This window comes from Ambystoma mexicanum, chromosome 1q, assembly GCF_040938575.1.
Source record: "Ambystoma mexicanum isolate Mex_15411 chromosome 1q, UKY_AmexF1_1, whole genome shotgun sequence".
In the NCBI taxonomy this organism is placed as follows: domain Eukaryota; kingdom Metazoa; phylum Chordata; class Amphibia; order Caudata; family Ambystomatidae; genus Ambystoma; species Ambystoma mexicanum.
The window spans coordinates 1,481,238,394-1,481,257,567 of record NC_090922.1 but is presented as its reverse complement, the minus strand read 5'-3'; the positions used below and the strand labels follow the sequence as shown (position 1 = coordinate 1,481,257,567).

General features: G+C 44.6%; 1 protein-coding gene across 1 annotated transcript in view; it reads left to right on the top strand.

Annotated features, from left to right (window-relative positions):
- Positions 1–19,174, top strand: part of LOC138550118 (uncharacterized) — a 494,885-nt gene that overhangs the window by 435,032 nt on the left and 40,679 nt on the right. The window contains exons 26-27 of the mRNA XM_069642386.1: positions 2,843–3,100; positions 12,604–12,672. Of these exons, the coding sequence (XP_069498487.1) occupies positions 2,843–3,100; positions 12,604–12,672 (327 nt within the window). The remainder of the gene's footprint in view (positions 1–2,842; positions 3,101–12,603; positions 12,673–19,174) is intronic.

Genomic DNA, 19,174 nt, shown 5'->3' with positions numbered 1-19,174 from the left:
GTTTTGAATGCATGCTCTAGAGATCTGTGTGACTGTTAAATGTTGGCGTGCATGCTTTGGGCTGTGTGTCACTGCTCTAGACCTGTATGTGACTGTGACTGATCTAGCCCTGTGTGAGACTGATCTAGCCCTGTGTGAGACTGATCTAGCTCTGTGTGTGACTGATCTAGCTCTGTGTGAGACTGATCTAGCTCTTTGTGTGACTGATCTAGCTCTGTGTGTCACTGCTCTAGACCTGTGTGTGACTGTGACTGATCTAGCTCTGTGTGAGACTGATCTAGCTCTGTGTGAGACTGATCTAGCTATGTGTGTCACTGCTCTAGACCTGTGTGTGACTGTGACTGATCTAGCTCTGTGTGAGACTGATCTAGCTCTGTGTGAGACTGATCTAGCTATGTGTGTCACTGCTCTATACCTGTGTGTGACTGTGACTGATCTAGCTCTGTGTGAGACTGATCTAGCTCTGTGTGTGACTGATCTAGCTCTGTGTGACTGATCTAGCTCTGTGTGACTGATCTAGCTCTGTGTGTGACTGATCTAGCTCTGTGTGAGACTGATTTAGCTCTGTATGTCACTGCTCTAGACCTGTGTGTGACTGTGACTGATCTAGCTCTGTGTGAGACTGATCTAGCTCTGTGTGAGACTGTGACTGATCTAGCTCTGTGTGAGACTGATCTAGCTCTGTGTGTGACTGATCTAGCTCTGTGTGAGATGGATCTAGCTCTGTGTGTGAGACTGATCTAGCTCTGTGTGTGAGACGGATCTAGCTCTGTGTGAGACTGATCTAGCTCTGTATGTCACTGCTCTAGACCTGTGTGTGACTGTGACTGATCTAGCTCTGTGTGAGACTGATCTAGCTCTGTGTGAGACTGTGACTGATCTAGCTCTGTGTGAGACTGATCTAGCTATGTGTGTGACTGATCTAGCTCTGTGTGACTGATCTAGCTCTGTGTGTGAGACGGATCTAGCTCTGTGTGTGAGACGGATCTAGCTCTATGTGAGACTGTTCTAGGACTGTTTGTAACGGTTCTAAGGTTGTGTATGCTTGCTCTCGGATATCTGTGATACCACTGTGACTATATGTAGTCATTCCTTTGTGTTGGGACTCCTATCATGAAGGGACTACAGCACATACACAGTCCTTGAGCAGTGTGTCTGTGGTTTGCTGATTATGTCAGCACATGTGGAGCAGGAGCTAGTGAGCACATAGTGGTTAGACACCACAGGTTAATAGGATTGGTGCTGGGTGGATGAAATGTTACATATAGGTAGCTGCCTCCATCATCACCTTCCAAACAAAACACAAAACATATACCGCCCCCTCTGCCCCCCACACCTAATCCTGCCACACAACCTCCCCTTGCATCATCTGTCTGTCTGTCTGTCCTGTCCCGGAAGAATGTGGTAGCTTCAGTTTCACCTTGCACCTCTTCAACGTTTGATCCTTGGAAGGCACTCTGAGACCTGCTGGGATGGCCATTGCTGAACAAACATGAGAATGAAATCAAATAAAATGGGTCTGCTGAAGTTATGCTGCATATCGCCAAGCAACTCATTCTTATCACCGATGCACACAGTTCCCCCACTTTCCTAATTGCAGACAGCCAGAAAAAGCTCCCCCGAGCTTACGCCAACACATATTCAGGTAGCTAGGACTCGGAAAAGTGGGTTATTTGAAAATAACACATTTCTTGATACACTCATGGATTTTACATGTACTTATGTTTCTGAAATCTCCTTGCTAACACAAGGCAACACATAACGACACCAACACAATACAATGCAGTACAAAGACTAATTGAGCACTCCTCCTAGATACCAGCAGTTAAAGGGGAACGTCAAGCTTTTACCTTCCCCCGCATTTGCTATTTTTTATGTGGTGTGCTTTTTTTTTAATACTCAAAAGCAATGTTCCTAAAAGGAGACCCCTTTTCTGCAACTCTCCAGTTAATTAAGCTGCAGATGTCTTAGTCCTTTCAGCATTCCACGCACATCCCTCCTAACAACCCAAACCAAATAAATAAAAACAAGCCAAAATAAAATAAAAGGAACATGACATACATTTTTAAATTCAAAGTTCAAAATGCCACAATAATTCTATAAAATATGAAAAGTATGTCTCCTTCCAATTTTATGGAGCACATACATCATGCAATAAACACAGGAAAACTAAACATCTACAAAACCACAAACAAAATCAAATCCCATACATCCAACATGCACAAACATAAATCAATGCTTGCATAACCCAAACTGTGCACAATTTACATCAATTCCTATCTTCGTTAATAAGAATGCTGTTGCAGTTCAACCAATTATGTGTACTGCTAACCAGGCTTCAGCTATAAGGTTAGTTATCGTCTTCCAGACCCAGCCTTCTTCAGGGTCACTCCAATATAAATGGAGGAAATCTTTGAGGAAAACCAATGTAATTCCCAACCACTTCAGACAGCCCCATAATTAACTGCCAGCACTGTTGCAACCTTGTTGCTCCCCTCCCCATTCCATATCCTGGGGTCCACCAGTGACCTGCTACCCTGCCCACACAAGCACAGACCCTCTGTGCTGAATAGAGGAAGCGTTTAATGGAAGGGCAGAAGGGTGTAGGAAAAGAATGACCTCATCACTGGTGGGTAGAGTAATCCAGGGTTAGTGCGGGAGGGTGCAGTGCATGTGCTGTGACATGCAAGGTGAAAGTTGGAAGTTATGATTTGTCATGGATGGATGTCTGCAGAGCAAGGTTTACTCTCTTCGTGTCATGGGGGGAGGGGCCGTGAGACTGTTTGAATAGCCAGCTGACTCTTGTACCAGTGCCTTATCATCTTCTTATCCTGCCTTCTAGCCCTTCCCCCGGCGAATCTACCAGGAACATCTTACACTCATTATTCACCTGCATGAGATTTCCATCAGTGCAGAGAGAGATGAAAATGGCCAGATGAATCCTGTTGACGTCAGCAAGAAAGAGAGGGGAGTCGCTACGGAGGAGAGACTGATCTTTTCACTGGGGAGCCAAGCCTGGGCTGCCCTGCACGTCTTCAGGAAAGGTTACTGCAACACCGGCGCGTACCAGCTGCCTCTGTACCAGGGGGCACCCAACCAGGTATGACCACAGCCATCTGCAGCCATGCCCAGTGCGGGTCATGTTTGTATCTCATCAAGAAGACCGCGATCAAAGTGATAACCAGTCTTCAAGGGAGCATCCTAGTAGGTTAGATTAGGGAACAGGGCGGGGCCTTAATCCTGGGGCCTACTAAAAATGCTTTCTGGGGTGCAGGTTATTCTCATCACTGACATAGCCTGATACATGATTTATCCTGATATGTAACATTCCCCCACCTATTCATTGGGGATTGCTTGAATCCCTGTCAAGAGTGTACTATTTGGTGGCTCAACAAGACCGAATAAAAGGGAACCGCTAGACTGATGCCGCATTAGGACTCGCTGAGTGTGCCAGTGGTCAGGAGCCACCGACCACCGAGGGCAGGGCTGGACCGAATAAAGTAATTTCACGTGTTGCAGGGACTGGAGTCTGAACCACCGTGCGTATGGTTTTAATGTTTTAATGTTTGTGAAATGGCAGCCCATTTTAACTGCCATGGTCCCTCCCCCCCCACCCAGTACCAAGGCCTTTTCTGGTGATTTTGGTATTTCTCCATTCAATGCCTTTTAACGTTTTCTGTTTCATTAAACCCTTAACAGGGAGGTAATCCCAAGGACGAGATACCTCGCCCTTGTCACTTAAGGGGTTAACATTTGTCCTCTAGCAGGCCAGTTTTATTCTTTATAATTTATCTGTATTTTTTTAATAAAAGACTTTGTATGATTTGGTGGGGCTGTTTTATTTTTTCAACTTAGAAGGCTGTTTTAATGTTTGTGATTGATTGGGCCACTTGATTGGATTAATATGTAATTTACATTTGTGATGGGCCTGTTGTTCTGTTTGTAATTTTATTATGAGGTACTTTTACTATTTATAATTTGATGGGCAAATTTAGTTGGCCATTTTCTTTCTTTTTTATTTTTTTTTATTAATTTATTGTGCAATAGCCAAAAATTGATTTCTAGCACATTTAAGCACAACTATATACAAAAATATAACAGAATAAAATTCATCAACTATCACTATACATACTCTGAATACAAACTTAGGCACGACATTCATCATTAAAAAAACAGAAAAGAAAAAGGAAAAGAAAGGAGAAGAAAAAAAAATTAAAATCATCCCTAATTACTCAGTTTGTTAATAATTCTAGCTCCTTTAGAACTCTTTCCACCTCAATCGACAGAGCCATCTCATTACCAGAGGATAGTCTCGCCCAGAAATCATCGGTATTAAGTCTAGACTCATTATGAACAAATCTGCGAAAGTGTTTGGTCCTCACACTCCAAGTCCCAGAACAATTGGATAATAGATGTTTAATAGTCCGGACTTCGTTGCCAAGACATCTGTCGCAGACTGGTAGAGTCCCCCCTTCCTTGTCATTTCCTTTCCTCTAATTTTGTCCGAGGAAGAATTACTGCTCAATCCAAAGGTGCATAGTCTGCTGCGGACCTAAGGGTCTGTTACAGAGTCCAAACCAAGATCACATTTAGATTTGGCCATGTGACTAAAGAGCTGCTTTTAGTTACCAAAAAGCCTTCTGGGGGAAGTTGAGGATGCTCCAAGAGGGACTGTACATTCAATAATAGAATATCAGTACGGTTAACATATGCATTTCAAATGAAGGATAGTGTCTCTGTTTCTAGTCATGCTTCCCTGCTTTAGCTTGGAACCAGGAACAGATATTGTGCCGTCATGAAAGAGGGCCTTCCCTTGTGGAATAAAGTATTGGATTGCTACTCTCAATCAAAAGGTTTTCTGGCAAAGTGCAGAAAGCACTTCAGTATTTGGCACCCTAAACTTGAATGACTGCACCGCCTCTGCAGACTTTGATAAACACAGCATGGACGGATTATGGGTATGTCCTGTGTCGTTGCTCCTTAGAGCTTAAAGGAAAGCCCTTTGTGGGTGCGGATTAGTAGTAGTCTAGGAGCATGCTTCCAGATTTTTCCAAGCGGCTCAGGGCTGGATAAAACGGGTCCCTGGCAATTGTTGAAAGTGTGCATAGGTCTGGATTCGGTGCACCTTGTTATTTCTGTAGACCAGATGCAAAGTTCTGATACATACAATCTTCTATGTGGAAGGTGGCAAGACATCTTCTACTGCCACCCACATCTCACGGCTCCTGCTCGTCTGACTGCCATCTGTAATTGGTAAGGTTCAGAAAGAGAAATGGGCACTAGGAACTAGTGGTGGCCGCGCCTTTACTCATTATATTTAGTCTGATCTCGTTGTACTTGCTGCCTATAGGTAGAAACTGTAGGGCCCGTGCTCTCAGAGCTACCTGTAAATGGCAAGGGTCAGCGCATACTGGTTCCACTGCAGAGGGCTCATCTCACTCATACATCCCATACATTTCCACTATAGGTGTCTCCCCCGTCATGAGAAAGTCAAACTGAGAAGACTGAATGTCTTTCAGAAGGAGGATTTGAATCAAAACCCTTTCTAATAATACCAAACTCTGTAGCAGATCAGAGATAATGGTATGTTCTTATTCTTTGCTATAGACATCATATTTATAAGGTTTAGGCTCTACAAAATCTCCAGCGTACAAAGTAGCCTTCCCAAATTTGGCTCCTTGGAGGCACAGAATTCATTCACAGTGGCCAACTTCAATGGCTTTCCCAATTCTTTGCAGGCAGAATGTAGCCTTGAACGGTTTGGGCCCTAGAAGACCCAAAGGTCAGCTGCAGTGGCCTGGAAGTCACCCACAGTGACTCTCCAAAATCCTCCATGATAGAATGAAGCCTTGCCAAAATTTGATTTTTGAAAGCCAGTGTTGCCTTCCATGGCTTGTAAGTCACCAACAGTGGCTCTACAAAATCTTTACTGGTAGAATGTTTCCTTCACAGGACTGGCTCCTGGAAGGCCCAGATGGCCCTTACAGTTGCTCAGAGGACACCTACTGTGACTCTACAAAATCACTCTAAGTAGAATGTAGCCTTTCAAAGATTGGATCCTGGGAGTTGCTCAAGTTGCTAAAGTCGCCTGAAAGTCATCTCAATGATGCTCCAAGATCTTCCCAGGCAGCATGTATCCCTCCCAAGATTGGATCCTGGGAGTTGCTCAAGCTGAAGTTGCTACAGTCGCCTGAAAGTCATCTACAATAATGCTGCAAGATCTTCCCAGGTAGCATGTATCCCTCCCAAGATTGGATTCTGTGAGTTGCTCAAGCTCAACTTGCTACAGTCGCCTGAAAGTCATCTCAATGATGTTCCAAGATCTTCCCAGGTAGCATGTATCCCTCCCAAGATTGGATTCTGGGAGTTGCTCAAGTTGCTATAGTCGCCTGAAAGTCATCTCAATGATGCTCCAAGATCTTCCCAGGCAGCATGTATCCCTCCCAAGATTGGATCCTGGGAGTTGCTCAAGCTGAAGTTGCTACAGTCGCCTGACAGTCATCTACAATGATGCTGCAAGATCTTCCCAGGTAGCATGTATCCCTTCCAAGATTGGATTCTGTGAGTTGCTCAAGCTCAAGTTGCTACAGTCGCCTGAAAGTCATCTCAATGATGCTCCAAGATCTTCCCAAGTAGCATGTATCCCTCCCAAGATTGGATTCTGGGAGTTGCTACAGTCGCCTGAAAGTCATCTCAATGATGCTCCAAGATCTTCCCAGGCAGCATGTATCCCTCCCAAGATTGGATTCTGTGAGTTCTGTCAGTTGCTACAGTCGCCTGAAAGTCATCTACAATGATGCTCCAAGATCTTCCCAGGCAGCATGTATCCCTCCCAAGATTGGATTCAGGAACCACTGTATGATGCTTATAGAGTGGGAATCCCTCTAGTTGGGCCATTTGCGCAGGGTAAGAAGAATAATAAAGGGAGCACTTATGTGTGCCTCAGAAGGGGGCCCCAAGGAGAGAATGATGGTGTTCATAACAAGCCCCAATTCACAGATCAGCCAATCACCTGTCACTCGTAGTCCTTTTTAAATCACTTGGCGTTATTTTCTCATGCACCTGAGGTGATGTAACTCTCATGCTGTCACAGAACTCTGTGTGACACGTAGGCAACCAACCAGTAGTGCAGGCTGAAGTACGCTGCACTATATGCATTCATGATCATGGCTACTCTTGGGAGTAGTAGAGACGCTGACACTGAACTCGGGGAAGGAGAAAGGAGAGTGATGCTGCTGGGTAGTTGCATGTCTCACTGGGAAAACTGTTGTTTTGTTTGTAAATGTTTGGACAGTGTACTCTGTGATAAGCATGAGTGATGTGCTTGTAAATTGGGAGGGTCATTTTGGTGCGTACATTGCAATTTGGTTGATCTTGATTGTGATGGATTGGGCATTTTTACTGTTTTTGATTTGGTGGATCAGTTTCATTGTTTTGGACATAGCCTCGCAGATTTATTGAAACTTATTTTGCTATTTTGTTACTTGTGATTTGTGGTTTGGAGGGGCAGTTGGATTACTTCTGCTTTAGTGAGGTGTTTTCAGTGGGTGCTTGTTTGTTATTTAATGAGGCTCTGTGTGAATACTGCGAGAAAAAAGAAATCTGAATTTCGAAATCTCGAAGAAGAACATTTCTTTTATGTACCTTTCAGCACAATTATATGTGGGGGGGGGGGCCCTGCAGCCCCACCATACTCCCCTCAAATTATGTATTACTCAACCCCACAGCCACATATAATGATGCTGAAATGCACAGTCACATGTTCAGCATTTTGGAATTCTGAATTTTGGGCTGCGAAATTATGGGGTGATACCATTTGGTGATATCACTTTAGCTCTTTATGGTGGTTTGGCAAGGTAGTTTAATTGTGTATTTTTGTAAGGGCATTGCAGTGGGCCCTTGTTTGTTCGCTGGAGATGTTCATTTTGGTGTTTGTCGGTTGGCAGGGTGGTTTGTAGTATAATTGGTTCTGTTTCAGCGCAGTGGTTTCAGTGGATCCTTGTTTCTCATTATATGATGTTAATTGCACCGTGTGTGGCTTGCCGGAATAGTTTGATTGCTTGTGTTTCAGCGCAGTGGTTTCAGTGGGCCCTTGTTATTTGGTGATGCTAATTTTGCTATTTGTGGGTTGGCAGGATAGTTTCATTGCTTATGTTTTTAGCGAGGGGTTTTCAGTGGACATTTACATTATATGATGTTAAATGTGCTGTTTGTGGTTTGGTGGAGTAGTTTCATTGGTTGTATTTCAGTGCAGTGGTTTCAGTGGGCCCTCATTTCTCATTATATGATGTTAATTGCGCTGTTTGTGGCTTGGCAGGATAGTTTCATTGCTTGTTTTTCAACAAGGTGGCTTCAGTGGACTCTTGATTCTCATTATGTGATGCTAACTTAGCTGTATATGGTTTGGCAGGGTAGTTTCAGCTAGCTGGTTTCAGTGGACCCTCATTTTTCATTATGTTATGTTTATTACACTGTTTGTGGTTTGGCAGGGTAGTTTCATTGCTTGTGTTTCAGCGCAGAAGTTTCAGGGGCCCCTTGTTTTTGGTCATTTGGTGATTTTAATTTTTATGTGTGTGGTTTGCAATGTAGTTTAATTAGCTGTGATTCAGTGGGGTGGTTTGAGTTGGCCCTTGTTGTTTGTTTTTTGATGATGGTAATTTTGCTGTTTGTGGTTTGGTGGGGTATTTTCATTGCTTGTGTTTCAGCAAGGTGGTTTCAGTGGATCCTTGTTTCTCATTATGTGATGTTAACTGCACTGTTAGTGGTTTAGGGGGGTAGTTTGATTGCTTGTGTTTCAGCGCAGAGGTTTCAGTGGGCCCTTGTTTTTTGTTATTTGGTGATGCTAATTTAGCTGTTTGTAGATTGGAAGGGTAGTTTCATTGCTTGTGCTTCAGTGTAGAAGTTTCAGTGGGCCCTTGTTTATTGTTATTTGGTGATGTTAATTGCACTGTTTGTGGTTTGGCAGGGTAGTTCCTTTGAATGTGCTTCAGGGCAGAAGTTTCAGTGGGCCCTTGTTTTTTGTTATTTGGTGATGCTAATTTTGCTGTTTGTGGCCTGGCAGGGTAGTTTCATTGCTTGTGTTTCAGTGATGTGGTTTCAGAGGAGCCTCATTTCTCATTATGTGATGTTAATTGCACTGGTTGTGGTTTGGCAGGGTAGTTTCATTGCTTGTGTTTCAGCGCAGAAGTTTCAGGGACCCCTGTTTTTTTGTAATTTGGTGATGTTAATTTTGATGTGTGTGGTTTGCAGGGTAGTTTAATTAGCTGTGATTCAGTGGGGTGGTTTCAGTGGATCCTTGTTTCTCATTCTATGATGTTAATTACACTGTTTGTGGCTTGCCGGAATAGTTTGATTGCTTGTGCTTCAGTGCAGAAGTTTCAGTGGGCCCTTGTTTTCTGTTATTTGTTGATGTTAATTGCACTGTTTGTGGCTTGGCAGGGTCGTTTCATTAGCTGTGATTCAGTGGGGTGGTTTCAGTGGGCCCTTGTTTGTTTTTTGGTGATGGTAATTTTGCAGGTAGTGGCTTGGCGGGGTAGTTTGATTACTTGTGTTTCAGCACAGAGGTTTCAGTGAGCCCTTGTTTTTTGTTATCTGGTGATGTTAATTGCATTGTGTGTGGCTTGGCAGGGTCGTTCCATTGCTTGTGCTTCAGTGCAGAAGTTTCAGTGGGCCCTTGTTTTTGTTATTTGGCGATGCTAATTTTGCTGTTTGTAGTTTGAGAGGGTAGTTTCATTGCTTGTGTTTCAGCGCAGAGGTTTCAGTGGGTGCTTGTTTTTTGTTATTTGGTGATGTTAATTGCACTGTTTGTGGCTTGGCAGGGTCGTTTCATTAGCTGTGATTCAGTGGGGTGGTTTCAGTGGGCCCTTGTTGTTTGTTTTTTGGTGATGGTAATTTTGCTGTTAGTGGCTTGGCGGGGTAGTTTGATTGCTTGTGTTTCAGCACAGAGGTTTCAGTGGGCCCTTGTTGTTTGTTATTTGGTGATGTTAATTGCATTGTTTGTGGCTTGGCAGGGTCGTTTCATTGCTTGTGCTTCAGTGCAGAAGTTTCAGTGGGCCCTTGTTTTTTGTTATTTGGTGATGCTAATTTTGCTGTTTGTAGTTTGGGAGGGTAGTTTCATTGCTTGTGTTTCAGCGCAGAGGTTTCAGTGGGTGCTTGTTTTTGTTATTTGGTGATGCTAATTACACTGTTTGTGGCTTGGCTGGGTTGTTTCATTAGCTGTGATTCAGTGGGGTGGTTTCAGTGGGCCCTTGTTGTTTGTTTTTTGGTGATGGTAATTTTGCTGTTAGTGGTTTGGTGGGGTATTTTCATTGCTTGTGTTTCAGCAAGGTGGTTTCAGTGGATCCTTGTTTCTCATTATGTGATGTTAACTGCCCTGTTAGTGGCTTGGTGGGGTAGTTTGATTGCTCGTGTTTCAGCACAGAGGTTTCAGTGGACCCTTGTTTTTTGTTATTTGGTGATGCTAATTTAGCTGTTTGTAGATTGGGAGGGTAGTTTCATTGCTTGTGCTTCAGTGCAGAAGTTTCAGTGGGCCCTTGTTTTTTGTTATTTGGTGATGTTAATTGCACTGTTTGTGGTTTGGCAGGGTAGTTCCTTTGAATGTGCTTCAGGGCAGAAGTTTCAGTGGGCCCCTGTTTTTTGTTATTTGGTGATGCTAATTTTGCTGTTTGTGGCCTGGCAGGGTAGTTTCATTGCTTGTGTTTCAGCGATGTGGTTTCAGAGGAGCCTCATTTCTCATTATGTGATGTTAATTGCACTGTTTGTGGTTTGGCAGGGTAGTTTCATTGCTTGTGTTTCAGCGCAGAAGTTTCAGGGACCCCTGTTTTTTTGTTATTTGGTGATGTTACTTTTGATGTGTGTTGTTTGCAGGGTAGTTTAATTAGCTGTGATTCAGTGGGGTGGATTGAGTGGGCCCTTGTTGTTTGTTTTTTGGTGATGGTAATTTCGCTGTTTGTGGTTTGGTGGAGCAGTTTGATTGCTTGTGCTTCAGCAAGGTGGTTTCAGTGGATCCTTGTTTCTCATTCTATGATGTTAATAACACTGTTTGTGGCTTGCCGGAATAGTTTGATTGCTTGTGTTTCAGCGCCGAGGTTTCAGTGGGCCCTTGTTTTTTGTTATTTGGTAATGTTAATTGCATTGTTTGTGGCTTGGCAGGGTCGTTTCATTGCTTGTGCTTCAGTGCAGAAGTTTCAGTGGGCCCTTGTTTTTTGTTATCTGGTGATGTTAATTGCATTGTTTGTGGCTTGGCAGGGTCGTTCCATTGCTTGTGCTTCAGTGCAGAAGTTTCAGTGGGCCCTTGTTTTTTGTTATTTGGTGATGCTAATTTTGCTGTTTGTAGTTTGGGAGGGTAGTTTCATTGCTTGTGTTTCAGCGCAGAGGTTTCAGTGGGTGCTTGTTTTTTGCTATTTGGTGATAATAATTGCACTGTTTGTGGCTTGGCAGGGTCCTTTCATTAGCTGTGATTCAGTGGGGTGGTTTCAGTGGGCCCTTGTTGTTTGTTTTTTGGTGATGGTAATTTTGCTGTTAGTGGCTTGGCGGGGTAGTTTGATTGCTTGTGTTTCAGCACAGAGGTTTCAGTGGGCCCTTGTTTTTTGTTATTTGGTGATGTTAATTGCATTGTTTGTGGCTTGGCAGGGTCGTTTCATTGATTGTGCTTCAGTGCAGAAGTTTCAGTGGGCCCTTGTTTTTTGTTATTTGGTGATGCTAATTTTGCTGTTTGTAGTTTGGGAGGGTAGTTTCATTGCCTGTGTTTCAGCGCAGAGGTTTCAGTGGGTGCTTGTTTTTTGTTATTTGGTGATGCTAATTGCACTGTTTGTGGCTTGGCAGGGTGGTTTCATTAGCTGTGATTCAGTGGGGTGGTTTCAGTGGGCCCTTGTTGTTTGTTTTTGGGTGATGGTAATTTTGCAGTTAGTGGCTTGGCGGGGTAGTTTGATTGCTTGTGTTTCAGCACAGAGGTTTCAGTGGGCCCTTGTTTTTTGTTATTTGGTGATGCTAATTGTGCTGTTTGTGGTTTAGCAGGGTCGTTTCATTAGCTGTGATACAGTGGGGTGGTTTCAGTGGGCCCCTGTTGTTTGTTTTGTGGTGATGGTCATTTTGCTGTTTGTGGTCTGGTGGGGTATTTTCAGTGTGCCTTTTAGTGAGAATGTTGTAGTGGGCCCTTGTTTTGTGTTTTGTAGTGATGGTGGCTTGATGAACAAAAAGAGACTCCACACAAGGACGGGAGTCTCAAAATAACTTCAGGCACCATTATTCGGTCTAAACACTGAGACTTGTCCCTGCCAAGCCCAGCTAGAACGGACCTGGTTCCTAGAACCTAACCACTGGCTGTGCGTTTGCTGCCAGATGTGGAGCAGTAGGGCAATTGTATTGTTTGTGGTGCAGATTTACTTTTGCTTGATTCTGGTTAGCGTTTATTTGGTGCAGCAACTTTACTGTGTGTGTTTGGTCTTGTTTCTTTTGGTTTGCTGTGGGAATGTTTTAGTTTACCCATAAACATGACGGGAAAATGCAAATCTGAACTAGCATGCAGATGAAAGATATTTGACCACTCCCTCTCCTGGCCTGACTGTAGGGATAACTTGTACTTTTTGTCTTGTGTTTTTGCAGGAGCTTCTGTCAGCTTTGGCCTCTGGAGAATGTGACACTGTCCTAAAGGACCTTGTACGACAAAAAACAGTACGTGCAAAACACTGTGTTATCTTTTTTGTTTTAAAGCCATTGTGTCAACATTATGAAAATGTTGGTGTGTGGGGTAAGTTTATAATCAAATTACATGAACCAGGCTGTGCTGGTGACCTTTGTCAAAATAAAAGTCATTTCTTAAGAAATGACTAAGCAAGCAACCTCTTTCCAGGACGCCTAATTTAATCTTTTAATTATCTCTACATAGGCAAGTATAGGGCACTCAAAATGTAACGTTGGGAATGCTGATATTTTGATTTGAAAATGCCAGGCACATGTTTAAAGCTGTTTATCAGTTGTATTTTTATTAGGTGTTATACAAGAAAACATTTAATAAGGCCATATCATTTTAGAATGTGATAAACATTTTAGCCACTCATTAATAAATGCTAATCAACAGTCAGTCAGTCAAATGAACTGTATGTAGGAGAGAAAACCTGCTTGGGAACTGATATTCAAACATTCCATCAGCTGGACATTTCTCTTTGTGCAGGTTTGAAACACATTTTGTATAGGCGCTATATAAATAAACTATCATATCAGGTGAGTGGGCCTCGGACTATGGAATGCAGGCAGTACTCACTTACATTAAAAAGCACTTGGAAAGGAGGGGGGCTCTTCTGCAACGCCCTACTGATGTCATTACGTGTAAATGATATTAATACATCGAACAGGGTTCAAAGGCGCCCCACCGAAATAGTTGAAAGCATGTAGCAGAGTCGCAATCATTTGGGGTTCATTTCTTTTGAGGTGCGTGTGTGATTTTCTGTACCCAGGTATCTGTCATTCGGACATACACTGCATGGGAGCTGTACTCACAAAATCCTCTGAGATGTTGGAAGCCTGAATGGTGTGTGCAAAATATGCTGTCTGAGTTAAGGAGAAAACATGCCTGTGTCCTACTCGGCATTAAACAGCATTTAATACCACTGGCCACGCTCTGCTCTTCTGGTTGTCATTGCGGTCATAGCAAAGATCACAAGACCATTGCTTGCATCTGTATTCCACGGTTGCAGTCTGATAGGAGGAGAAGCAATCGCGTGGTGTTCCCTCGCTACGCTTCGCAGCCTCCTCGTCCCTCTCATGCTTTTAGTCTCCGCTCATCCATTACGCCCAAGGTGGTAAACCTGATTATGACGCAGTTATAAACCTTTCACTGCACAGTCAATTTGCTCCTGCACAAATGTTCGGGGCGCCATGCGCTGCAGACACAAGAAGATTGGTGTATGCTCCTCAAATAGCCCCACAGACAGATCGCTGCCGTATGAGCTCCCTCCCTGGTTAGTTCACCTGGTATTCCAGAGCTCCTCCAGTGTGGTACCTGTGTCAAATTAACCCACCAAGAATAGCATTTCTTTGCACATTTCCTATCTCTTCAGCACGCAGCCGGGAAAGCTTTTGCTTGTTTTTCTGCATCTTTAAAGGAGATAGATTAAGAAAACGTTTTGAAGAGTGTCCACAAGTATAAACCAGCCTCTACAGATATTCTCCTCGCTCAAGTTCCACTTTTTCTTATTACTGCTCTGGCGGATTTTGGTGCATTTGGTTAAAGTGAATAATCCTTTTCTTGTGGCCATGATACGGTTTTGATATACGGCTGTTTTATTGTCAGCTTGCCTTCTAGTGCTCTTCCTGTCACGGTGTGGGACTGCGTTTCACCCAAAATAGACGATTTGATCTCAGCTCCTGCAAATGCCTTTTGTTCTGCCTGGGAAGGACAAGTCGTCTTCCTTGCTTGGGAGGATAGCTCACGGGCAACGCGCTCACCTTGAAAGCAAGACGACGTGGAAAAACGCAGGTTCGAACCCCGGGTCCACGCTTAGAAACCTCTGGGTATTAAGGGCAAAATAAATAACCAATTACAATAACAGGAGGACAGTGTCTGCCCACAGGAGACCGGAAGAGGCCCTGTGCTTGAATGGATAGGCTTCACCAAGTCACAGGAAATCACACCAGAATGCTAATTCCTACAGGCTCGTTGATGCATGGCAGAGCTAATTTCTACAGGCTCGTTGATGCATGGCAGAGACAAGACAGGGAAGAATTAGAGTAGCAGGGAAAGAGTACCAGTCCAAAGAAGGGTCCCGACATGTTGAAGTCTCCCAGGTCTCCCCACTTCCTGTGCCTCCTTCTGACTTCCTGTAGTCTGGGGCTGTCAGCATCGAGGATTGGCCCCGTACAAAAGGCTAGAAGGGTGCCAAAGGGTGTAGCAGATGCCTATTTAATGGGATGGGACTTCCCTTTCCGTGGAATAAGCTTTGGACTATAAAAGAAGGATGTAAACTGGCAATTTACTCTGACATAGAATTGAAGACAAAATCTCCAAGAAGAAAGGAGAAACACCCTTCCCTCAACTATCCCAGAGGAAAAACTTGGGGTGACCCGCCATTTGGACAAGGCTTCCTGCAAGCTGAAACCACTGGTCCACAAGGGCTTGCTCGCTGGAAGTGACAGCTCCTGCAATTGCTTTTTTCTGTCTGGGAAGTGCAGAAGACGGACCCACATTACCCCTTGAGACTTTCGACGGGGACGGGGTCCCCAATCATTCAGAAATCAAGATCCAGCACTGGACAGTGTTTGCCCCTTTAATCCATTCTTGCGCTGGCTCGACTGCTTCAAGTACGTTTTCGAGATGCTGAATGTTGACATATGCGGGTTCCAGTTTGACGTGGAAGTAATGATTACCCCTTGATAGGTAGATTTCATGACTTGCTCCAGAAAAATGCCATCTAGTGTGAATCCTCTGGTCATTTTACCTTTTGATGTCTGCCACAAGCGATTATTTCTTGAGTAATGAGGAGCTTGCATTTTTGCAGTATCCATTAATCGCAGGATCAATATCAGGACAGCTCTACCTCTTCTAATAAAGCTCATTTCTGTGCCCACGTTTCTAAAGCATCATTGAGTCTCAGATTTAGATCTCCCAAGAGTATGATTCTGGAGCATGGCTTGGTGTTCTCTGATAGGAGTTGTGCAACATCTTCCTCAAAGGAAAGCACAGGACCTGGGGGTCTGTATATAAGGTGGAAGGTCATGGTGACAGAGGTGGATACGGACATTTAAATAGAGAGTAGTTCACCTGATTGGAACAATTAGTTAGGGATTTCCCTCATGGGGATTTGTTTCCTAGAAATACATGCTACTCTGCCTCCTTTGGAGACCTGTCTGTCCTGAAGATGGTGTAATTTTCTGGGATGGCAAGGGAGAGTGCCGGGCCGGCAACTGCATGCAGCCATGTTTCGGTGATAGCTCGGAAGTCTAGACCGTTTGTGGTGATAAGGTCTGCAATGTCTAGTGCATGTGCTAGGAGTTATCGGGCCTTAATGAGTGCGCCCTTGAGTGTAGGTGCCTCCAAACTGGCGTTATCTGTGGGGGCTGGATTGACCACAGTGCTTAGTGGGTGCGCAAGGGCTAATGGAATCAAAGAGCTTGATGTTATGGCTAGAACTGTTGTAGTGGGCTTTGACAGAGAAGTGTTGTGGGCAATGGATTTGGAGAGACCCAGGACAGTGGTATTCAGACCACAAGTAGCATCAGTAAAACCATGGGAGACAGCATTCAAATTACATCTGGTATCAGTCAAATCCGGGGTAGTGGCATTCGAATTACAAATAGCATCAGTAAAACCATGGGAGACAGCATTCAAATTACATCTGGTATCAGTCACATCTGGGGTGGTGGCATTCAAATTACAAATAGAATCAGTAAAACCATGGGAGATAGCATTCAAATTGCATATGGTAACAGTTGAATCTGGGGTGCATGCATTTGAGTTACATCTGGTAGCAGTTAGAACTAGGGTGGTGGCATTCGAGTGACGGTAGGTGACTAGATGGGGTTGTTGATATATTCTCATGGTGGTGGGCAAGGTGGCTCTCAAGTTCAGGTGTGCATTCCTCCAAGTGATCGGCAGGGTTGTTGTTTGAAGATACTGCCGGCATGTAGCTAGGCGAGATGCTAGTCTAATATTCCGAGTGACAAGGTGGCAGGGTTGACTAGGACTTGAAGTGAGCTTAAATGCCATGTCCTGTGGGACAAGGGGCCAGGGTTGACTAGGACTTGAAGTGAGCTTAAATTCCGTGTCCTGTGGGATAACTGAGGAGTTGGGTTGGCGTGCATAGAGCAAGAAGGGTGTTACAGGGATATTGTGAGAGTCTGGGAGGATGTTTGATATTTATAATGTGAATGTGTGTTTGTAGTTGGAAGTGACATGCTGAGGAACGTTGGTGAGGCAGATCATTGGCTTCTGGTTTCCCATGTCTTGGTGAGGCCAGGCAGGGGTAAGTCCAGGCCTAGTGATGTGGATATGCACCGAGGCAGCAGCCTGTGATGGCAGCTAGGTGTGACTTTTAGGAACAGGTGGGCGGGCTGCTGTGTGTAGAATGGGGTTTAGGAGAGGCACGTTCAAATGCAATTAATCAAGGGCACACATCTAAATGCAGTTAATCAAAGGCACAGGTCTAAATGCAATTAATCAGGGGCACACATCAAAATGCAATTAATCAAGGGCACACATCTAAATGCAATTAATCAGGGGCATACATATAAATGAAATTAATCAGGGGCATAATCTAACTGCAATTAATCAGGGGAATACATCCAAATGCAATTAATCAAGGAAACGCATCTAAATACAGTTAATCAAAGGCACACATCTAAATGCAATTAATCAGGGGCACACATCAAAATGCAATTAATCAAGGGCACACATCTAAATGCAATTAATCAGGGGCATACATCTAACTGTAATTAATCAGGGGCATACATCTAAATGCAGTTAATCAGGGCACACATCTAAATGAGATTAATCAGCAGAGCACATCAAAGTGCAGTATTCTCTGGCCAAAGTGAGCATATCACACATCTCGGATTTGCTTTTAGAGTGGGACATCCGGGGGTAGTGGAGTAAAGTCAGCATGCATAGCTCTGCTCATTTCCACAATCATGGGGACTAGACCGTGTACGGAATACAGGTGGGTGCGTGTGAAGACAAGAACTGAAGGCCAGAGTGAGCCCGTACGGAGTGGGGCAGGTAGAAGGGAAGTATGCAATAATCCACATTGTGGAATGTGTAGTTGTTAGCGCGGAGGGATGGTGGCTGAGTTAGATGGGGTCGCCTCACTGGTGTGGGTGGAGGCTCTTGCTGCTGTCTTTCTGAACAGAGTCTGAACAGTCTATGTGGTCAAGCTCGCAGCTCTGCCAGCCTCGAGCAGGCTCAGACAGTGGCCTTAGAAGTGGGCCTTTAGACTCTGCCAGTTTGTAGCCAGCAAAGCACGCTGGTGCTCGTGGGGCGGCGGCCATGTTGGCGGGCTTGCTAAAAAGCCATTTCAGATTCTGATATTGAAATTGAGTGCCCAAGATGTAAGAGTGGCACACAATTTGCAAATGCAAGTGATTGAGTAGGATTGCCAGTTAAATGAAATTCAGATGCTAGCGAAATGTAGCGTGAGTGCTAATCAGGGCAAATGTACGCCTCCAATGGCATACCTTCTGTATTCCGTCGATGAAGGCTCTCGCAGCGCACTGTGAAAAACCTGAAGGTGTCTCCCTAGCTAGTCCCCAGGGATCTGTCATCTAGGTGGCCAGGACACGGCCACTGCTATTGGATCCAGTGCCTGGGGGTAGACCAGTGAGGGAGGATCACCTGGATGGGGAGTCCCTGGGGAGTGGGACACCGACGCGTGAGACGCGGTATCCCCCTTCCTCTTTCAACACCTTTTCCCTATCCTACCACGTAGGATATTCCAAAACACTTCCCCCTCTCCCCTTTTGTCCCCATGAACACTTTCGCACAATATGAAAGACAACGGACTAACACCAGGGCCATTCACGTGACGTGTCCCAATACCAGGGTCAGGCAAAGTCAGGCAAAGTCAGGCAATAGACCAGAATCATGCACACCTGACGGCCCTTTCTCTTCCCCACAGGGATAAAAGATGGCACACAAGAGCACAATACAAGCAAGACAGTCCGCACGACGTAAGAGCTAACTCAGCATTGCAGTTCAAGAGGAGGAGAAAGATGGCGCAGACCGAGGGGGGTGACAAGGAGAGAAGTGACCTTACCCTTTCCGAGCCAGGCCTCTGAAGCCTCCACAAATGAAGACATTATACCACGTACAAAGGCCAGTATGTGTTGCAGCAGATGTTTACAATACGCAAGACCCTCCTCTGCTGATAACCAAGCTGGGGAAGGACGTCGGTCTCAGTGGTCCCAACCTTGACTCCAAGCATAAAGAAAGGCAAACGGTTCATCACAGCCGGTGAGACAAGGGGAAAATCGATAAGAAACGGAACTGTGTTGAACAAAAGGTAGCCAACGGCTAATTTGAACTTTTGAGAAACTAAAGAGGAGGAAAACCAGCAACAGAGAAGGCCGGCACCACGCGGGTGGTCACAAAGACTACCGTAACCAAAAGTCTTGGGAAGAGGCAAAGAGTGGTCAAAATGGTCATACAGCGGTCTTGTAAAATCCTCTGTACCGTTGAAAGTCTTTG